The 20719-nt window shown below is 40.4% G+C and overlaps 1 protein-coding gene across 7 annotated transcripts in view; it reads right to left on the bottom strand.

The window, feature by feature from the left end:
* The window catches only part of KALRN (kalirin RhoGEF kinase), a 669312-nt gene that overhangs the window by 318998 nt on the left and 329595 nt on the right, over positions 1–20719 (bottom strand). For all 7 annotated transcript variants that reach the window (XM_053903452.1, XM_053903454.1, XM_053903456.1 and 4 more), the window contains exon 11: positions 5426–5617. In XM_053903452.1, the coding sequence (XP_053759427.1) occupies positions 5426–5617 (192 nt within the window). The remainder of the gene's footprint in view (positions 1–5425; positions 5618–20719) is intronic.

Here is a 20719-nt window from a genome sequence, read left to right as displayed (position 1 = left end):
GGCTATTCCGTGAGCATGGGAAAACTACTTTACTTCAACTACTTCATATTTAACATGGTGTGTGCACGTGTACACATGTATATGTGTGGTCTCTCCAGCTTGTCTCTAAAATCCCTTCCAGCTCTAACATGCTATGGTGTCTCTTTAGGCTGATGTCAAGGACAGGGTAGTAAAGAAATGCTTAATGTGTATTGAAAGATTGAGGAAGTAAACATATTGTATACAATGGGATTAAGGTTTCTTATTGCCAGGGGAAAGGGAGAAGGTTGGAATAAACTTTTTTGTGTTGAATCAGAATTTTAACTATACGTATGGGTATTTTATATTATAGATATATAGATATAGACAGATAAACACAGGTGTGTGTGTGTGTGTGTGTGTGTGTGTGTGTGTGTGTTTAAAAAAAAAGAAAGAAAAAAATGCCTCTCTAAACTGCAACTCTGCAGTCACAACTTAGACACTGAGACATCCAAAGTCCAAAAAGTTTAACACTAGTTTGAGGATAATTGTGATACCAAGTTAAGACACTATTTACAACCTAGAAAGCTTGAGTAGTGAGTCACTTGCAATCCCATGAGGCCACATGTACACAGTCACCTCCTGGTGGCAGCAAATTTAAATTGCAGGCTCATAATTCTGAACAAGCACCTCCGAGGCATAAAGTGGACAGAACTGAACATTAGTGTCACTAAACTATGAGTAAGGATCAATATTCCTTTCCTAGGCTGCAATTTTCCTATCCTTTGGGTTTCCTTCTGTGTATGTGTCCATCTGACTTATCCCTAAAGAGCATGCCTAGGTTGCTTTGAAAAGAATTCACACCAGAGAGCTGCTCCTGTTACTAATTTACTAATTATCAGGCAGCACCAGTGAGACCTAGTCAGAATGGTCTCTCTCTCTCACTTCAAGCTACAAGAAGCAACGACTGCCAGAACTGGGCAAAATCATGGAGTGTGTGAGGTAATCAGTAACAGCAACCATGTATTTTTTTTTCCCTATTGTTCTCCATTTTGCTTTCTCTCCCCTAGGGTGATCCTCTTTATCTTCTGCTTATTGAGAGTCTCACACATTAGCACTGTGCTTTCTCCATTAATCCAGTGCTCCAGAATGACTCTCACATTTCAGCCATTTCCAGACATTCTTCTTGATCAAACATACCTGTACTGTGACCCACCCCTTTAGGGGTCTGCTCTTTGGTTGGCAATGAATACTTGGTCCATGTTGATATACATACTTAGAGGCTTTATGTGTTCTTTCTCTCAGAGAACACATGTGGTTGTGGCCCCAAATACCTATACCCAAAGAATGGGCCTAGCTTGAGAAGTTTGAGAACCTTCGCAGGGGTAAAGTTAAGGAAGACTTAAAGTTAGTTAGAAGCCTACATAAAGTTAGTCCTAATAGTGAACCAGTGAATTTAGGAGGGGCCAGCCCATGGAGCCTATCCTGCCTGCAAAGTGGGACAGCCTGAGAAAGAGGCAATGGAAAAAGGCAGTCAGGAAGGGACAAGGAAGGGAGATACTAGAAGGTTTGTAGAAATAATGAGGCTTATGGATAAGTGGTTAAGGAAAGAGGTATTTTACTCTATCACTTTCACCTGCTGATTGGCTAGTCCATCTGCACAGCCCTGGCTGCCACTGTGATGATACAATCAATTGCCCCAAGATGTCTAATGGACACTAGTTCCACAGGGTAAACTGCCCCTCCCTCATTTTGAAGAGATCATTTTTCTTTGGCATCAACTATCAGCTTTTATTTCTTCGATAAGCACCATGACAGTTTGGCAATTGAAATAGAGGATGAAGCAGTCTTGATCTTGAGAGTATCATCCCTTTTGAAGACTGATTTAGTTTTGGTTCTATGGTGGGTGGTGGGTAGAGGAACATGTGTACATGTGAGGGTCTTGAGAAGTGTGTGTGTGTGTGTGTGTGTGTGCCTGTTTGAGCAGGAAATAGCATGGAAGAATGATTTCACAAGGTTGGAAACAAATAGAAATGGGCATTTAGTTAAGCTGTGTAATAAAGAGTTGAGGTTGATTATCTTGGCCACATTCTTCAGTTAATTTGACTCTCATATTATTACTACAAAAATACCTAAAAAGGGATATTTTGAAAGCCCAGAAACTGCAGTATTTCCATGGAAACACAGCAAGGAAGGAGAATTCTGTCTGGACAATCTCTGCAGAGCAGATGACACCTGCTACAAATGCCTTCTCCCTGGACAAAGAAAATGAGGACCTGGCTAAATTCTCCTTACATGCTTCCTCACTCTCCAGACCAGCAAAATGCCAGCTGCCCTCCTGTCCCCAGGCAAAAAGAAGCTATTTGAAAGTTGAGCACAATATATACTAATACCTGAGGCTTTGCAAGCATAGGAAGGTCCCAGGCACATGTTTGTCACCTCTCTTTATAGTGTAACTTTTCCCTCCAAGTAGGGATGACAAATTTTGTTCTTGTAAAATAACATTATTGGGATTGTTATTGATTTTCAGCTGAAAATATCATTGAAGAAAAGTTATAAAACCAAAAAAAATGCAAAAGAAAATTAAATCACCCATAACATTTAACTTCTTTGTATATTTCTTTCTAGTCTTATTCTATGTGCATATCAAAATTGTAGTCATGCTGGATATACAGTTTTTTATGTATTATACTACAAGCCCTTTCTCATGCTATTAATGAACTTTTACAATGTGATTTATAATGACTGTATAATATTTCACTAGCTAGATGCACTCTGATATGTTTAATGGATCACTCAACACGGAATATTCATATAGTTTCTAATTATTCAAATTATGAATAACACTGCAATAAAATGGTTAGAAGATTTTAACCTTCCAGACTCATATGGCCACCAAGAATTCATAAAGCAGGACCAGTAGGATTAAACAGAGTCTTCAAATCTGCAGAAGAAATGGGCCTGGAGCATATCTTTTTCATATTTTCTTCCTGTTTCCTCTCTGAGTCTAAGTAGAACAAATCTTTTGATGTAGGAAGCAGGCAAAAGTAAAATTATGAACTTCAGCCTGGGGAGTCACAGGAAGTCTAGGTTAAATCACTTAGGAAGATGGATGCTCAGTTCCTGCTCAGAAATCTCCTGTACAGGAGGCTCTAATTCCTTCAAATTTATATCCCACAATGCCATTCTATTACACACTGGCATTAATGCAAAAACTCAGAAAATGATTGTATGCAGGCAGAAACGAAGAGAGAAAAGGAAGGAGGAAAGGAAAGAAGAAGAAATTAGCCCTAACTAGGCAGAAAGGATCTCTGACAGTACTTATCAGCATCTGTCTCCCACACCCACAACCTGGCAACACTTTACATTTCTCTGCTAAGATCCACCCTCCCCCTCAAGGCCTGCTTTGGAGATTGGAAATGTAAAGAGAAAAAAGAAGAGTAAGGAGAAGGAAGAAGAGCAGACGAGGAAAGGAGATGCAGGAGGAAAACAGAAGTGTGTTGGAGCAGCAGGGGCAAGTGTGAACAGTCTTCAGGAAGCCAGGTAAAATCTCCGCTGTATGACTTAGAAGCTCCGTAACTTAGACAGACTCTTTAGTGAGCCTGAGTTTTCCCACTTGAAAGTATGTTTATTAAAATCTAGATCATAAGATCGTCATGAGGATTCCATGTGTCTGGCACGTAGTAGGTACCCAATTAAAAAAATGCTACCTACTACACGTTGAGTGCTCACAATGAGCCATATCTTAGGTCAGGTCTGTCACTTTGGTGTATTACTTCAGACTGAATTACTATTATTTATTATTATTGTTATCAACATCAAATAAAGAAGAGGAGAAGAAGAAAAAGAAAGGAATTTTGAATTCACTTTAGAACCATCAGGGATCTCAGGGCCACTGAATCCAACAGCATGATTTTATAGATGAGGCAGCCCAGGGCCAGAGGCACGGTGATCTGCACAAGCTCACCTGGTTCTACAGCAGCAGAATCTGGACTAGGATCCCAGCCTTCTAGCTCCATGTACAGAAGGTGGGAGATATAGTTAAACTGACCTCATCCTCCACCTCCCTAGGCAGCTAGCACCCCCACAGCCCTCACAAGGAATATGACTCCTGTTCATTCATGCTCCATTCCATCACCCACAGGCTCATAATTAGAGGAGAATACACATGACTTTGGTTTCTGAAACCATTATTAAGAATCGGGTGAGCCACAAGCGAGCAGACAACCAGGCAGGAAACCTGGATTAAAGCTAATCCCCTTGCTTTACAGACACTCATCAGAGAGGGGCTGTGGATCCCACAGAGAGGAAGCAGAGCCATCTTCTGGGAGCTCACAGCCCCTTCATCTGCCTGGGGAATCTCAGTTTAGAAAACATTATCTTTTCATGTTTTTCTCTGATAGGCACTGCAACAATTTGCATTCATTCCCACCAAGTGTCAGAAAAGCCTGTGAAGTAGTAACAACCAGGCTTCTTAATGCATTTCAAATATCACAAATCAACTTAATTAAGTAGGGTTAATTTTTTTTTTCCTGAGAAGCAATCACACTTTAATTAATACTCCATTAAAATGAATTCCTGGGGGAACAGAAGCATGCATACACCTAATGAGTTCATCTGCCAAGGGTGTTATTATAGAAGATGCTAAATGTGCCTCCTTACTGGCCACTTACTCAATTTCAAATGCCCCCATGTTAATCAGAAATGAAAAGCAATTGCAGGTTTGCAACCCAACTCCTTTCTGGGAGCCTCTCTGCCCTGCCAACGGTGGAACATAATCCGTTCTCCCCTTTCCCGTCTCTGCTTTGTGAATGATTCAGGACCAGATTTTAGCCCAGCTGGCTTCCTCCTGCATGGAGGGTACCTCAGTCTCCCTTCCTTCACTGGCCACCACTCCACAATCAGACAAGTTGAGAAGAAACTCACATTAACATCACCACCCTGGAGCAGACCTCATTAAGAAGATTTAATTCTCTGTTTTAAAAAAATAAAAGAAAAGCATAGAACACATTTGCAAACTCCGTACGTTTCTTGCTGGTAGCAAAGATGATCAAAGTTTTGCGGGACTGATTTCTGATAGGAAACAGCAACCATAAGAAACTGGGTATGGGGTGGGAAGGGAGTCTCTGCTATTTTACGTTTCCTCTTGCAGTGACTATTTCTATACTAGGGATTCCCCAGTTTCTCTAGCTGCAGACTGAATGCTCTAGCAGACTCCCTAAACTACCTGCCTGGGTGGCTCCCTCCTCACTAGAGATGAGAAGGAAATGTTTCATTTTGGTTGAGACCTAAATACAGGTAATCAGGAGCAAATTGTTAGTATCATCACTGTCAGGAGGTTAGTAACCCCAAGACCACCCAGGCCCCTGGGCATACCTTGGAGGCCGTTTTTTCCTGGGAAACTGCCCTGACCCTTGCCAGAACAAATCAACCCAGCCAACGCCCCCTTTCCATCGACTCGCCTTACCTCTTTGGTGTGCGTGTGGAAGGAGACAGACATGTCCAGGAGAAGCTTCCGCTGTTCCACCCTGCGCACAAAGTCCTGGATGCGCACCTCCAGGTGTCGAGCTGCCTTGTAGATCTCCTCGGGGTCACATTCCCCCGTCTGAGCCAGCTGCTCTGCAGCCTCTAGGAGCTTGTCCGCGTTGGTGTAGGTATTCTGCCAGCAGCAACAGTGAGGGAGAGTCAACTTGCAGCCACTGACTGAGAGCTTCGCGCTTTCCCCCAGCCCACCCGGGGCTGCCCAGAGCTGGAGCCTAGGGTGTAGGTGCTAAGCACACAGCTCCCTGATCTGGCAGCAGAGGAGCTGAGTGCCAGGCTTGCCCGCCGCCTCTCAGCAAGCTAGCAGCCTTCCTGGCAGCTCAGCATAAATGGGCACTAGCTAGGTGCCTCCTCCGTTCCCGGGATTTCTCAGAGGTGGGGTGTCCCTGGAAAGAAGCGAGGAGACAAGGCGAGAACCCCCTCTCCCATGTGCTCTGATTCCCCACCCTTGTGAAGATCCATCATTGCCTTCACATCTCAGGCTGTAACTGCCAGAGTCAGAAATACCTCATCCACAAAGATCGTCTGTGTTTCTACGTGAGAACACCAGGGAAACAATAACTGGAAGGCTTGTTCGACTTTCTCCCCCAAGTTCCCCGTAACTACTGGTGTTTATCTTTTGGAACAGAGCTATCTCTTTATAGGGGAAGAGGTCAAGCAATTCCAGGGATCTGACAGAAGGAAGCAAGCGGCCACAGTCAGAGTGAGGAGATGCAGGCTATTCCCTGTGCACCCAATGAAGGCTTAATGTTTGCAGGAAGACTGGGGAGGAGCCTGGTGATTTCATCATAAACTACTCCATGCACATGCACACGCACGCATGCACACATGCACACACTCTCTCAATCCATGTCTGTACACACCATGCTATTCTCTAGAGCATTTAAAAAGGCAACCAGCTTGTAATTATTATTCATCAGGAGGGGAGTCACTGCCTTTATAATAGTTATGCCATTGATTCAACTTTTCCTCAGCAGGCTTCCCTTAAAAAAGATCTGATATACCCTGATTTAGAACTGGTGAGTCAAGTGTATATTATATTTCTTAATATCCCTGAAGTCATACAATGCCCTATAGAGTGCTAAATAAGTGGATGCTGGTAACCATGCAAATCTTGTAGCAGAAATAGTATCAAATGCAAAGTGAGTGGAGAATGGAAATGGATTTATGAGCAATGACGGTGGAGAAGTGGCCTTTAGTGTCCACAGAATTTTGTTTTTATTTTATTTTTTTAACTTACCTGAAGATCTGGGCATTAAAGACTGAATTGCACTTCCGCCCCAACCCTGGAAATTGACATGTTGAAGCCCTAAGCCCCAGAACCTCAGAATGTGACCTTATTTGGAAAGGGTCATTGCAGATGTAATTAGTTAAGATCAAGTCACACTGGAATAGAGTGGGTTCTTAATCCAACATGACTGCTGTCCTTACAAAAAGAATGCCATGTGAAGATGAAGCAGAGATTGGGAGATGTATCTACCTGCCAAGGAATGATAAACATTGCCAGTAAACCACCAGAGTTAGGAGAGGCATGGAACACATTCTCCCACATATCCTCAAAAAGAACCAGTCCTGTTGACACCTTTGACCCTGGACTTCTAGGCTCCAGAACTGAGGGAGAATAAATTTCTGTTATTTAAGACCCAGGAAACTAACACGCTGGGGTACAAACTTGCAGAGACTGTTGACACAGACCCTTGATTGTACTGGAGAAGATTGGCCGGGCTTCTGCAAACACTTGTCATGGTTTTAAGAAAAAAAAAAAGAGGTTAGAGTGGAGAGAGCCAAAGCATAAGAGACTCTTAAAAACTGAGAACAAACTGAGGGTTGATGGGGGGTGGGAGGGAGGGGAGGGTGGGTGATGGGTATTGAGGAGGGCACCTTTTGGGATGAGCACTGGGTGTTGTATGGAAAACAATTTGACAATAAATTTCATATATTGAAAAAAATAAAAATAAATAAATAAATAAATAATAAAAAAAGAGAAATACTTAAAGAGGCCACAGTGGATCCTTAAGGAATGCTATCTGAAAAACAATGGCCTAGGGCAAATGCTGTCCCAGTGCAGGTTGAAGTAGGGTGGTAGTGGTACACAAAAAAGAGGAAAAATCCTTTGGCCCCACTTGGGGAATTCATGGAAAAAACATGATCCTTGTGTGAAGAAAGAGGCTTTGCCACTGAGTCAACTAAGGGTATGTTGATTCTGGAAAGCAAATGAAGGAGGTACTCAAAATCATGATGGAAACACCAAGAGAGATGGGAAATGATGGGCAGGAGAGACTTCCTAGGCTGTGGGCCAGGTTGAAGAAGGCTCCTACAGGGCTGTCCACAATTTCCAGTAAATACACCCAGAGCTGATGGGAGAGAGTGTTTTTCAGGAATGTCTCAGATTTTCTACTTTAAACCCTAGGGAATTTCAGGAAACCCCAAAGAAACCCAGAGGTTGTGACTTTATATTTTCTAGGCTATAAATAAATATTTGTGGCAAAGTGAAAGCAAGCTTACTTGAAAGTTAAGTTTGGGACCAATAAGAGATGTATAAAAAGCAAAACTGAAGTGCCTACTGTATATATAAAGTAGACAACTTGTCCCAGTTTGTCCGGTACTTTCCTGATTTTAACACTAAAAGTCCTATCAATTCTAAGCAAGTTGGGATGGCTCATTACCCTAATACGTATCTAATGCTGTGAGTCTTTCAGGAGTACAGATACATATGCAATGTATGCTGCCTCAGTAGATTATTGTGTAGTCATCCGTGACATAATATGGCAACACAGAAAACTGAGCAAGTAACACAATAATAATTAAAGGTTAAAGTTCTTTGACATCATGATATAGATGCTGAAAAAATGGAAAAAACTGAAAATAAAAATAGCCAATAATTATTGAATAATTTTCACATGCCAAAGACAATGTAAAGATTTATATGCATATTAACTCACTTCATCTTCATAATAATGCTATGAAGTCAGTACAGCCATCAGCTCCATTTTACACATGAAGAAACTGAGGCACAAATAATTTCTGGCCAAGGTCACAAGTTTCATATGATAGAACCAAGATTAAAATCTTTCCTGGTTTCAGAGCCCAAGCTCAAACCATTACACTATTATGTCAGATGAAGAAGGGCCTTGGCTTGCCACACTGAGATGATTTACCCCAAAGGCAGTAGGAAGCCACTGAACAGTTTTAAGCAGAAGACAGATGTGATGGGTGTATAGTGTATAGAGACATTACCCCGCCTCTATACAGAGTGAAGGCAGAAGCCTAAGGATGGGCAGGACTCAGTAGAGAAGGAAGAGGACTTCTCATTGACAGGACCCACTTTTCTTTATGCCCATGGTACTCTATGTTTATCCCATTCCATAGCCATTTTCAGGCTCACATGTAACAATGTGCTTCCATGGGTATCTTCCTACTGGTCTGTGAGCTCCTTAAATGTAGGTTCCATGTTTCATTCATCTTTGGTTCTTCATGCCAGGAGCTGTGGCTGGTATACTATAGGCACTTATTAAATGTTTGGTGAATAAACAAGGCACAAAGATGGGAATGAGCATGGTATGTTTGATAAGTTGAGTCAACCTGAACAAATTAGACAATGATAGGAAATCATACTGGATAGGCTGAGAAGAGCTACAGAACACATTTATAAAGAGAAAGGGATAATAAAGACATGTGGGAGGGCAATGGGGTCAAAGCTAAAAGCTGTGCTCTTTGCTTTACCTGCTGCTCAGCCTTCCTCCCTGTCGCTACCAGAAAGAGCTTCTAAGATTCAGATCCAGTCACACCTCTCTTCTTAAAACTGTTCAGTGGCTTCCCATTGCCTTTGGGGTAAAATGCCTTAGCATGGCATGCAAGGCCCTTCTGCATATGATGCTTGCTTTTTCTCTTCAGCTTCAACTCACATTTCTCCCCCTACAGCCTATGAAATAAATTGTTTACACTTCCAGAACTCATTGCACGGAATCCTGCCCCTATTCTTATGGTTGGGATGTTTTCCTCCTTTCTTTTTTACATGATCAACTCTTACCCTTTAAGACCCAGACCAGGCACCACTTCTTCCAGGAACCCCACCCTCACCTCCACTTCTCACCCAAGGTTGGCTTAGATGTGCTCCTCTGAGCTCCCAGAGTGATCTGTGCCAACCTGCCATACTCTAATGCAAATGTTTGCCTTTCTCGTCTGCTTAGGGGCAAATAATGTCTTTAATCTCTTTCCCTTAGTGCCTGGCACCAAGTAAATACTCCATAAATATTTAATGAATTAATTAATATATTAAAGAGTACATCACTCCCCATTAATCCTAATATTCAATCCTTGGCTCTCATCAACTACTTGGTATAAGACCTTACATGCTATAATTCATATTCAATGTTCAACACCATTTGGTTTATCCTACCTCTTGGCACAGTCTTGAAATAGAAATGTGCTTAGAGAATATCAACTGGAGTATTACCAAAGCACTGTATTGATGCCTATCATCACCCCAAATTGGAGCATGGATCACGACAGGCTTCTGTTCACCTTCTGACCAAATAAACAGCAGTTTCTGCCCCAAGGCCAGAGTTGGACTTCACTGTGAGTACAGTTCCTGGGCATTCTTTGGTTTCCCAGCTGCATAACCTCTGCCTTGTACTTGACCCCTTATCAACATTACCCAACTGATATGCCAAAAATGGGTTCTAAGAGCTGGGTTATTAATCCTTCAGCCTTTGGGGCTTTCAAGCAAGGCCTGTGATAGTCCTGAGTCAGACATTTGGAACACAGATATAGCTGCAGTTTCTGTCCTTCTCTCCCCAGTCCCTATGTCAACCAGGTAAAATACCCTAGATAATTCAGGCCTTCAGTCTACCTTCCACTCCCTCTGCTGCAGGCCTGGCCCATTATTTTTTTTGCTTTCTCCTCATGGAAGAAACAGAACCTTCTAGGATAACTTGTCTCTGAAAACAGAGGCATCCCCAAAACACAGGTATGGTTTCAGTTTCCCTGGGCTGAAGCAGAAGGGCAAGTGGCAGGGAGTGGAAGAGACAGTGAAAATAAACACCTATAGCATCAAGAGTTCATTTCCTTGGTAACATGAAGTTAGCACTCTTGGCTGTATGCTCTGGGGATGAGAAGGATGAGGCCCAGGAAGCACTTTCACTATTCAAAAGAGGTGGTATGGACAGGAGAATGTGACTACCAAAAGACCAGGAGAGAATTTCTTTCCCGATGATTATTTTTCCAGGCTGGTATAGCTGGAACCCATGGGCAGTTAGAGGAAAGGAGCAAATGAGGGAAAGAGAGACATGCAAGTACAGGCATTGGGGAAGATACAGACTTAACTCTAGTTTTGACAATAGTGAATGGCAGACAAATCAAAGTGATGCCTAAAATTTTACATTTGAATACTACTTTAAAGTTAACAATAAATTTCTTTCACCTTCTTTCCTTACACAATCTGGGGGCAGGTATGCAGGGAATGCATCTGGGGGTAAAGAACCACCTGAAAGAATGAAAGGTAAGGGCACCCAGTATTCACACAGGGCTGGAATGGTACCCCTTTCCACCAGTCACACTGGAAAACCTCATGAATCACAGGATATTAGGTAGAGTACTCAGAAGAGTCTTGCCTCAGCAGGGGTAAATAGTTAGCCTTAGACCAAGCACTGCTCTGGTCCTGCCTAACAAATTTTATAAGAAAGACCTAAAAAGACCAAACTTTTTTCAAGTAACTTAACTGTGTCCCAAGACAAAGCTTAAGAATATTTATAGGGGGGCACCTGGATGGTTCAGTCAGTTAAGGGTCCAACTTTGGCTCAGGTCATGATCTAATGGTTCATGAGTCTGAGCCCCGCATTGGGCTCTCTACTGTCTGCAGGAAGCCTGCTTTGGATCCTCTGTTTCCTCTTCCTCTGCCCTTCCCCTGCTTGCTCTCTCTCTCAAAAATAAATAAAAATTTAAAAAAAATTTTAAGCATACTTATAGGAGTATAGAAATATTCAGCAACCAGCAAGGTAAAATTCACAGTGTCTGGTATCTAATAAAAAACTACCAGATATACAAAGGATCAGGAAAATATAACCTATGATGAAGACAAAAAGCAATCAAACTGACCCATAACTGACATAGATGTTAAAAATAGTAGACAAGGTTTTTTTAAATGGCTATTGTAACTGTATTTCATATGTTCAAAAGTTAAGTAGAGAAACATAAGACATAAAGAAAAAAAAGATCTTGCACTTCAAGAGATGAAAAATATACTGGGTTGTATCAAAAGTAGGTTAAACACTGCAGAAGAAAAGATTACTGAACTCAAAAACACAGCAATATAGAAACTATTCAAATTGAAATGCTGACAGAAAAATAATTTTTTAAAATGAAGCCTCAGTGAGCTGTTGGGACAACTTTAATAAAGCTAATACCCATGTAATTGAAATCCCTAAAGGAGAGTATGGGGAATAGAAAAGATATAAAAGATTTAAAGAAATAATGACCAAAAAATTTCCAAACATCCACAGATACAAGAAACTAAACTCAACCCAAGAAACCCAAAGAAAATTACACCAAGGTACATAAAAGTTGAATCAAACCAAGTGGGGAAAAAACAGAGAAAAGGAAATCTTAAAAGGGGCCAGAGGAAAAAAAGACGTGCTACACACACACACACCAAATATAAAGATTGACAGCAGACTCCTCATCAGAAGAATACAAGCCAGAAAATAGCAGAGCAATATCTTTAAAGTCCTGAAAGAGAAAAATTTTGTCAACTTAGAATTCTTATGCCCAGTACAAATATTTGTCCAAAAAAAGTGAAAATAAAGACATATTAAGACATACAAATCTGAAAAAATTCTTCACCAGCAGACTTACATGACAAAAAAATGTTAAAGGAAGTCCCTCAGGAAGAAGGAAAATGGTATCGGATGGAAATACAGATCCACACACAGGAATGAAGAACGTTAGAAATGTTAACTGTATGGGGAAAAAATGTAAGTTTTTCTTATTATTTAAATCTCTTTAAAAGATAACAATTTAGGGGCGCCTGGGTGGCTCAGTTGGTTAAGTGTCCGACTCTTGGTTTCAGTTCAGGTCATGATCACACAGTTTGTGGGTTCCAGTCCCGTGTTGGGATCTGTGCTGCTGGTGTGGAGCCTACTATTCTCCCATACTCACTCACTCTCTCTCTCTCTCTCTCTCTCTCTCTCTCTCTCTCTCTCCCCCTCCCCCACTCACGCACATGCGTGCATGCTCTCTCTCCCTCTCTCTCTCTCTCCCTCTCTCTCTCAAAATAAATAAATAAAGCTTAAAAAAACATAATAATACAAACATAACAATAGTGTAGCATGGGGTTTACAGCGCATGCATAAGTAAAACATATGACAACAATAGCACAAAGGTCACAAAGGGAGAAATGGAAGTGTACTATACTATTGTAAGGTTCTTATACTATATGTAAAGTGGTAAAACATTTGAAGGTGAACTGTAATAATTGAAGTCACATATTACAAACATCCCTAAAGCCACCATTAAAGTAACAAAATAAAGAGTTATAGCTAAGAAGCCAACAAAGAGATAAAATGGAATCATAAAAAATTATTCACTTCTCATCATGATAAGTGTACTCTTTAATCCCCCTCATCTATTTTCCCCATCCCCCCACCCACCTCCCCTCTGGTAACAGTTTGTTCTCTACAGTTAAAAGTCTGTTTCTTGGTTTCTCTACCTCTCTATTTCTTTTTTTTTTCTTTCCTTGTTTGTTTTGTTTCTTAAATTCCACATATGTGTGAAATCATATGGTATTTGTCTTTCTCTGACTGGCTTATTTCACTTAGCATTATACTCTCTAGTTCTACACTAAAAGGATGTTACTGCTTTCCAGGAGATACTGAGGTTGGAGTGACTGCTAATGGGCACAGAGTTTCTTTTGGGGGTGATGAAATTGTTCCAAAATTAACTGTAGTGATATTTGCATAACTCTGTGAATACACTTGCAACCATGGAATTGTATACTTTAAAAGGGTGAATTGTGGGGCACATCGGTGGCTCAGTTGGTTAAGCGCCCAACTCTTGATTTTGGCTCAAGTCATGATCTCATGGTTCATGAGATCGAGCTCTGTGATGGGCTCTATGCTGACAGCACAGAGTCTGCTTGGGATTTTCTCTCTCCCTCTGTCTCTGTCCCTCCTCTACTTATGGTCTCTCTCTCTCTGAAAATAAATAAATGCACTTAAAAATAAATAAAAGGGTGAATGGTATGTATGTGGATTATATCTCAATAAATCTGGGGTTTTTTTAAGGATAAAAATATTCAATTAACCCAAAACAGGAAGAAAAAGGAAGAGAGAAATAATTGAGAATAGATGAAACAAAATGGAAAAAATATAACAAGATGATAGACAAACATATCAATAGTCACATTAAATATAAGTTATCTAAACACTACAATCAAAAGGCAGAGATTGTCAAGTTGGATAAAAAGGTAAGCCCCAACTATATGTTGTCTACAAGGAATGCACTTCAAATGTAAAGACACAAATAAGTTAAAAGTAAAAGGGTGGAAAAAATATAGCATAATAACACTAATCAAAAGAAACTGGGGTGACTTTATTAATATCAGACATAGTAGATTTCATTGCAAATCATATTACTGGGGAAAAAGAAATTAATTTCATAATGATAAAGGGGTCAATTCATCAAGAGGACATCATAATCCCAAACATATATGCACCTACTAACAAAGCTTTAAAATACATGAAGCAAAAACTGATACACTTTCAAGGAGAAGCAGACAAATCCACAATTACAATCAGACATTTAATGTCCCTCTCCCAATAATTAAACAGAACAAGTAGAAAGGAAATTAGTAAGGATATAGGAGATTTGAAGACTTGATCTAACTGATCTGACATTTATTAACACTCCACCCAACAAGAAAAAAATGCATATTCTTTTCAAGTGCTCACAGAACATTACCAAGATAAACCATATTCTGGGCTAATAAGCAAGTCTCAAAAAATTCAAAAGGATATAGTCATATAAAATATCTTCTCTGATCATAACACAATTAAATTATAAATCAATGATAGTAATATCACTGGAAAATCCCCAAAGAGTTGGAAACTAAAGAACATACTTTTAAATAATTTATGGGTCAAAGAAGGCAGTGTAAGTTTATCAGGTACCTACAGGTGTTCTAGGCGTTGTATTAGTCTCTTAATATACATTACCTCTAAGCTTTAGGATATTTTAAGATGGGCATTATTAATTACATTTTTCAAATGAGAAAACTGAGGCTCAGAAAGATAAAGTAACATGTTTGAAGTATGTTACATAGCTAGACAATGGCAACTCATGTCTCTGAATATAACCTCCAGGACTTTTCATGAAACCTCTAAGACTCAGTGTAAAACTCTACTTCTTCTGCTTCTCTGCTACTTTGCATTATATTTGTTCTTGTGCCTTTGATTTTTAAAATATGATGTTGTAATTATTCTTTTGCAACTACTATTTTTTGTTTTGTTTTGTTTTATTTTGTTTTGTTTTATTTTATTTTGTTTTGTTTTGTAATACACTTTCAAAGTGTACATGGTGACTTCCAGAGAGAATTACATTCTCCTTGAAGGAAAGAGTCCTATGTAACTCATTTTTTCTATTCCAACTACTCATAAATGTTCCTCTTAGGCACAGTGCTCTCCTTTAAACAGGTACTAAACCCCAAAGCTGTGCGGCCCAGCTCTTGTCAGTAGTAATGGTTGGAAATGGACATTTACCATATCTCCTAATGTAGGTAGTCCCCAGTTTAAAAATGCGTAATGACCTAAAAGTTTCTTTGTAAACCTCTTATTTAGTACAGAGAATATATTTTCCATGTAAATGGGAGTTAGATTCCCAGGATAAAAATAAAGAAATTCAGTTGCGCACATAATGTGTTTAAAATTTGGTACTAACATTGTACATCATGTACAATTAGTCAACATTTATAACTAGGGTGATACAGGAAAATGCTTTTTAGTTTTCATCCTGGAGCACCAGGCACATATTTCTTCTCCACTTGCTAGTACTCACAGGGGAGGAATGGGATGGACTCTGGCAATGGCAAAGTGGTCTTTGGCTGGAAGCAGTAGGAAAAAAGGAGGAAACTACTTCTTGGAACCAGCGATGGGTTAGCCCACCACATTACACCTGCTAGAAGGACATCTTCCTATGGCTTCCCAAATAAGGCAACAAACACTAGTTGCCTTCATTAAGGCAATTTGTATGTCCAAACAAGGAATGTCTAATGAACATTCCTAATCAGATGCTCCTTAAAGTGGAGACTATCTGTACAAATTCTCAGTCTAATAATTGGGACTAATACCAGAATAACTACTATAGATGCCAATATCTCCCAACACAATAGTTTGGGTGTTGAGATTATCTCTGACTGTATCACACTTACGTACACAGTCACCACCATGTCCCATTCTCATGTGCATCACTACTTGCTAGAGAACATGTTCCTCTCTATATCTGGAACGCTTTAGCACCTTTTCCTATTAACAATAAATGGTATATTTTCAGAACTCCATATTTTTTAAGTAAATTTTTTAAGTAAAGTGTTATTTTTCTAGAGTCTAATTTTTATGTGTTTAAGAATGTACCTAGGTCTAGGAATTCTGAGAAAAGAATATCAGCTATTTTTCACTAGGGTGTTTGTTCTCTCTTACTGATTCCTTCTCTATCCTTCTATTCTGCACCAGCTGTATTCATTTACATGTTATACTTTAAAGAAACTTTGATGTATTTCCTCTCAGCTGTAGGTTGGAAGCTGAATATCTAGTTACTTGCAGGCAAGAGAGCAAAAGAAGCAATGAAAATTAACTGTTAGCAAATTATCTATTTAATAGAATAACAACAACAACAACACAAAACAACTTGTTTCTGGACCAAAAGGCAGGGCAATCCTAGAGGCTGCCAATACAGGTTGGACAGAAAACATCAGGTCCATCTTGTAAGAAAGGACTGGTCAAGATTCCAGAAAATGTGGCCACACTTACTAGGCTGAGACAGAAAGCAAGAAAGGACTTTGTCTCTGCCCCTCCCCACCTATGCCTCCAACACAGGGAGAATAGTTGAAGGTAGAGACAGGACTGTAGGCAGGCCTGGGAGAGCCAAGACTGGTACTTAGCCTGAACACAAAGAAGAGCAAATATGAAGGGGACTCGAGGCCAGAAATTGTCCCAGAACTCCAGCCTGGGGCAAAGTAGAGGGTCCCAGGGAACTTAGCAATCAGAAGATCAAAACCAGGAGAATGCCCTAAAGACACAAAGCTCTGAAGACAGAGAAGGGAAGCATTTAATCCTCTTCCTGCTAACAGGCCCCAGATGCAGTTAGCTGGCATCCACATTGCTGCTGGTAAGCAACCCACCACTCCCAGAATTTGATAACACTGTCTCCACCCTGGCCACACTTCCCCCACCCCCTTTCCCTTCACTCTACTCAAACTGGCAAAATAATGAAGGGGAGCGTGTAAGCACAACAGAAGAATGTGGACAAAAATATTTGAAAAGTGAACAAGGTAGACCTAAGTGTTCAGAAGTGGATACATGGATTGCCCAGCCACCCTAGCCCCGTAAAAGTTGATTCTCATGCGGACATCTTACAGCCAAGGAAACAAGCAGTTGGTGAGATAGCATCCCCACAGAACGAAGATGAATAGGGCCACCTGCTGCAGGGTTTGGCAGCTAAAGACATCTTGGGGGGGGGGGGGTGTACCCAAAGTAATGTTCTCTCTCAGAAAATATAACTTTGCAGTGTTGCTGTTTTTCCTGTTTTTCATGTTCTATGTTTGGCTGCCAGTGGGAGGCAGTGGGTGTGAGAGGGAGAAGGCAGGGCTCTGAGAAGACAAGACAGTTGGCTTGAAAATACTGCTGAAAACCTGTGGGCTTGGGGATTTACTTTTTTCTTCTGTCCCCATCCTGAAGGGGATAGACAGGGAAAGGCTGGGCCTGACCCAGGGAAATGGGGGTCAGATAATGGGTTAACAAAGCAGAGGCTCTGACCCACCTACATTTCTGCTTCAGCCCAGTTAGTATAGTGCCCCTTCATGTCCTTCCTTCCTCTTGGTCACATACAACCCTGTGGATGGCAGCTGCCCATGTCTGTACAGATCTACAAGAGGCCCACAGCCTCTGATGCAAGAGCAGAGGTCACTGACCCTCTTGACTGATGGTGTTCCTGTTCACTTTCCATCTTTGTAGATCCTGGACCGCTCCTACCTGCCTTATTCTTACCTTGACCTACCTCCTTGGGTTTGATCTACAGATTATATGGAAAGTGTTTCTCAACAGTAGCACTATTAACATTTTGGGCCAGATAATTCTTTGTTTGGGAGGCTGTCACAGGTTGAATTCTGTTCCTCCAAAAAGATTATGTCGAAGCCTTAATCTCTAGTACCTGAGAATGTGACCATCTTTTGGAAATAGTGTCATTGCAGATGTAATTTGTTAAGATGAGGTCATATTGAAACTGGGTGGGCTTTAATCCAATATGACTGGTAGCCTTATAAAAAATGGTCTGTGGCCTTGGAAACCGTTTTTATTAAGATGGTCCAAAAGTGAAGGAAGAGGCCCCTGCCCCCAAGCCAAAGCCAAAGCAAAGGCTTTGAAACCTAAGAAAGCAGTGCTGAAAGGTATCCATTGTCACACAAAAAAAGATCTGCATGTCACCTACCTTCTGAAGACCAAGACACTGTCTCCAAAAGCAGCCCATATAACCTTGAAAGAAGGCCCTCAGGAGAAACAAGCTTGACCACTATGCCATCAAGTTCCCTCTAACTACCCACTCAGCCATGAAGAAAACAGACAACAACATCACACTTGTGTTCACCTGGATGTCAAGGTCAACAAGCACCACATCAAACAGGCTATGAGAAAGTTCTATGACACTGAGGTGACCAAGGTCAACACCCTGATCAGGTCTGATGGAAAGAAGAAGGCATATGTTTGGCTCCTGACTATGATGTTTGGATGTTGCCAACAAAATTGGGATCATCTAAGTTGAGTCCAGCTGGCTAATGCTAAATATAAATTTTTTCACCATAGGAAAAAAAAAAAAAAAAAAAGATGGCCATGTGAAGATACAGACACAGAGAGAACACCATGTGACATGAAGGCCAAGACTGGAGCGATACAGCTACAAGCCAAGGAACACCAAAGATAGCCAGTAAAGCATCAAACTCTAGGAGGGAGGCCTGGAACAGATTCTCCCTCCCAGCCCTCAGAAGGAACCAGCCCTGCTGATACCTTGATCTCAGACTTCCAGCTTCCAGAACTATGAGACCATTCATTTCTATTATTTGTAGCCACCCAGCTTGTGGTACTTTATTACAGTAGCCCTAGGAAACTAATACAGGGGCTATTCTTTGTACTATAGAACATTTGGCAGCACCTTGGCCTGTACCCAGATGTAACAGCAATCCCTTCCCTAGATGTAATAAACAAAAAATGTCCCAGACATCGCATATGTCCCCTGGGGGGCAAAACTGCCTTCTAGTTGAGAACCACTGTTTTAGGTCATAAGACCACAGAGGAAGCCCTAGTGAGGAAGACCATACAATGTCCTCAGCTTACAGTGCTTTCCTGATAATCTGGAGATGGCAGAAGGTTTAAGAAATCATCTAGTACTGTGGTTCTTATAGGACAGGGTGAGGAGGTAGATAAAGGAGATTGCAGGAGAAAAGCAAGACATAGGCCCTACCTCATGTTACTCAAATTAGAATGGGGTTGGGGGGGGGTGGCATCTGGCAGCATATTTTTTAAAAGCTATAATGGCAGCCACAATCTAAAGTTAAAACCACTCATCTAAGGGCAGGGTTCAAAGCTTGGGCTGAAATTTCGAGCTGAAATAAATCTTGTCTTTTGACGATGTGTAGACATAACCAAAATGTTCAATAATAGGAGATTGGTTCATCACATTATGGTACAGCCACATGATGCAGTCATTACAATTATGTCTTGAAGACTATTTGGTGATCTGAGCAAGTGTTCCTAATGTAAGATTAAATGAAGAAGGAAGGTAAACCAACATATGGTCTGTCTGTCTGTCTATCTATCTATCAAAAAAACTACCACTGATCATGATGGCTGCTAGTTTTGGATCCACTTACAAACATTATTACATGTGGTAGATTACATCATTATCTTAAATTACAGATAAGAAAAGTGAGCTTTGGAAAGAAGAAAAAAAAAAAAAAACTTGAGCAAGCTCCCACAGCTGGTGAATGGCAGACACTGGTCTGGAATTTGCATTCGTTTCACCCCAAGCAAAATGCTCTTTGCACTCTGCTGTGCTAAATAGAAATTTGCCAATAAACATTAATAGTTTATATATAATTATCTCTAAGTGATATTAGGAATGATTTTTCTTTTCCACTATTTTCTTGTTTTCCACATCCTATGATGAACATGTGTTAATTTCATAAACAAAAAAAGTGGAAAAGCCAAAGTATAAAAATAATATATGCATTCTTTAGAAATTACAACAAAAAATAAACAAATTTTTATATCTATATACATTTGCTCATTTTTGTATGTGTAAGAAGAAAGATGTGCAAGATAACTGTGATTACCTTGGAAGGGAGGGATTGGGAAGTAGGAGTAAAGAGATAATTAGCATTTCTATTTATATATATCTTTGCAATATTTCACTTGTTATTACAACAAACAGGAATCTCTTTCAAAATATGAAAAATACCAAATAAAAGAAATTTTAAGGGAAAAGATAAGGATCTAATATATTTTTGTGAACCAACTATATTTAGAAATATAAATAGATTCAATTACAATATATTTGTAATTTAAAGTTTATTTATTTATTTTGAGAGAGACAGAGAGAGTAAGCACAGAGAAGGGGCAGAGAGACAGGGAGAATCTCAGGCAGGCTCCACGCCTGATGCGGGGCTCAAACCAATGAAACTGTGAGATCACGACCTGAGCTAAAATCAAGAGTCAGAGGCTGACTCTGAGCCACCCAGGCACCCCTCATTACCCATGTATTTAGCTTAGAGATGGGTGCATTTCCTAGCTCTGGATCCTGAAGACACTAATGTTAGACCAACCACAGTGAAATATATAATTACAAAAAATGTAAAATCTCTCTGCAACCCTAGTCAGAGATGTCATCTTTCTCAGTTTGGTCTTTATGACATTGCTTATCATAGCTTAGAAGTAACATGATTTTGGCATGGCATATATATGCA

Source organism: Panthera pardus, unplaced genomic scaffold (assembly GCF_024362965.1).
Source record: "Panthera pardus isolate Hobbes unplaced genomic scaffold, ASM2436296v1 HiC_scaffold_16, whole genome shotgun sequence".
NCBI classification, from domain to species: Eukaryota; Metazoa; Chordata; class Mammalia; order Carnivora; family Felidae; genus Panthera; species Panthera pardus.
Note: the sequence above shows the minus strand (reverse complement) of the source record. Positions and strands in the feature narration are given on the sequence as shown.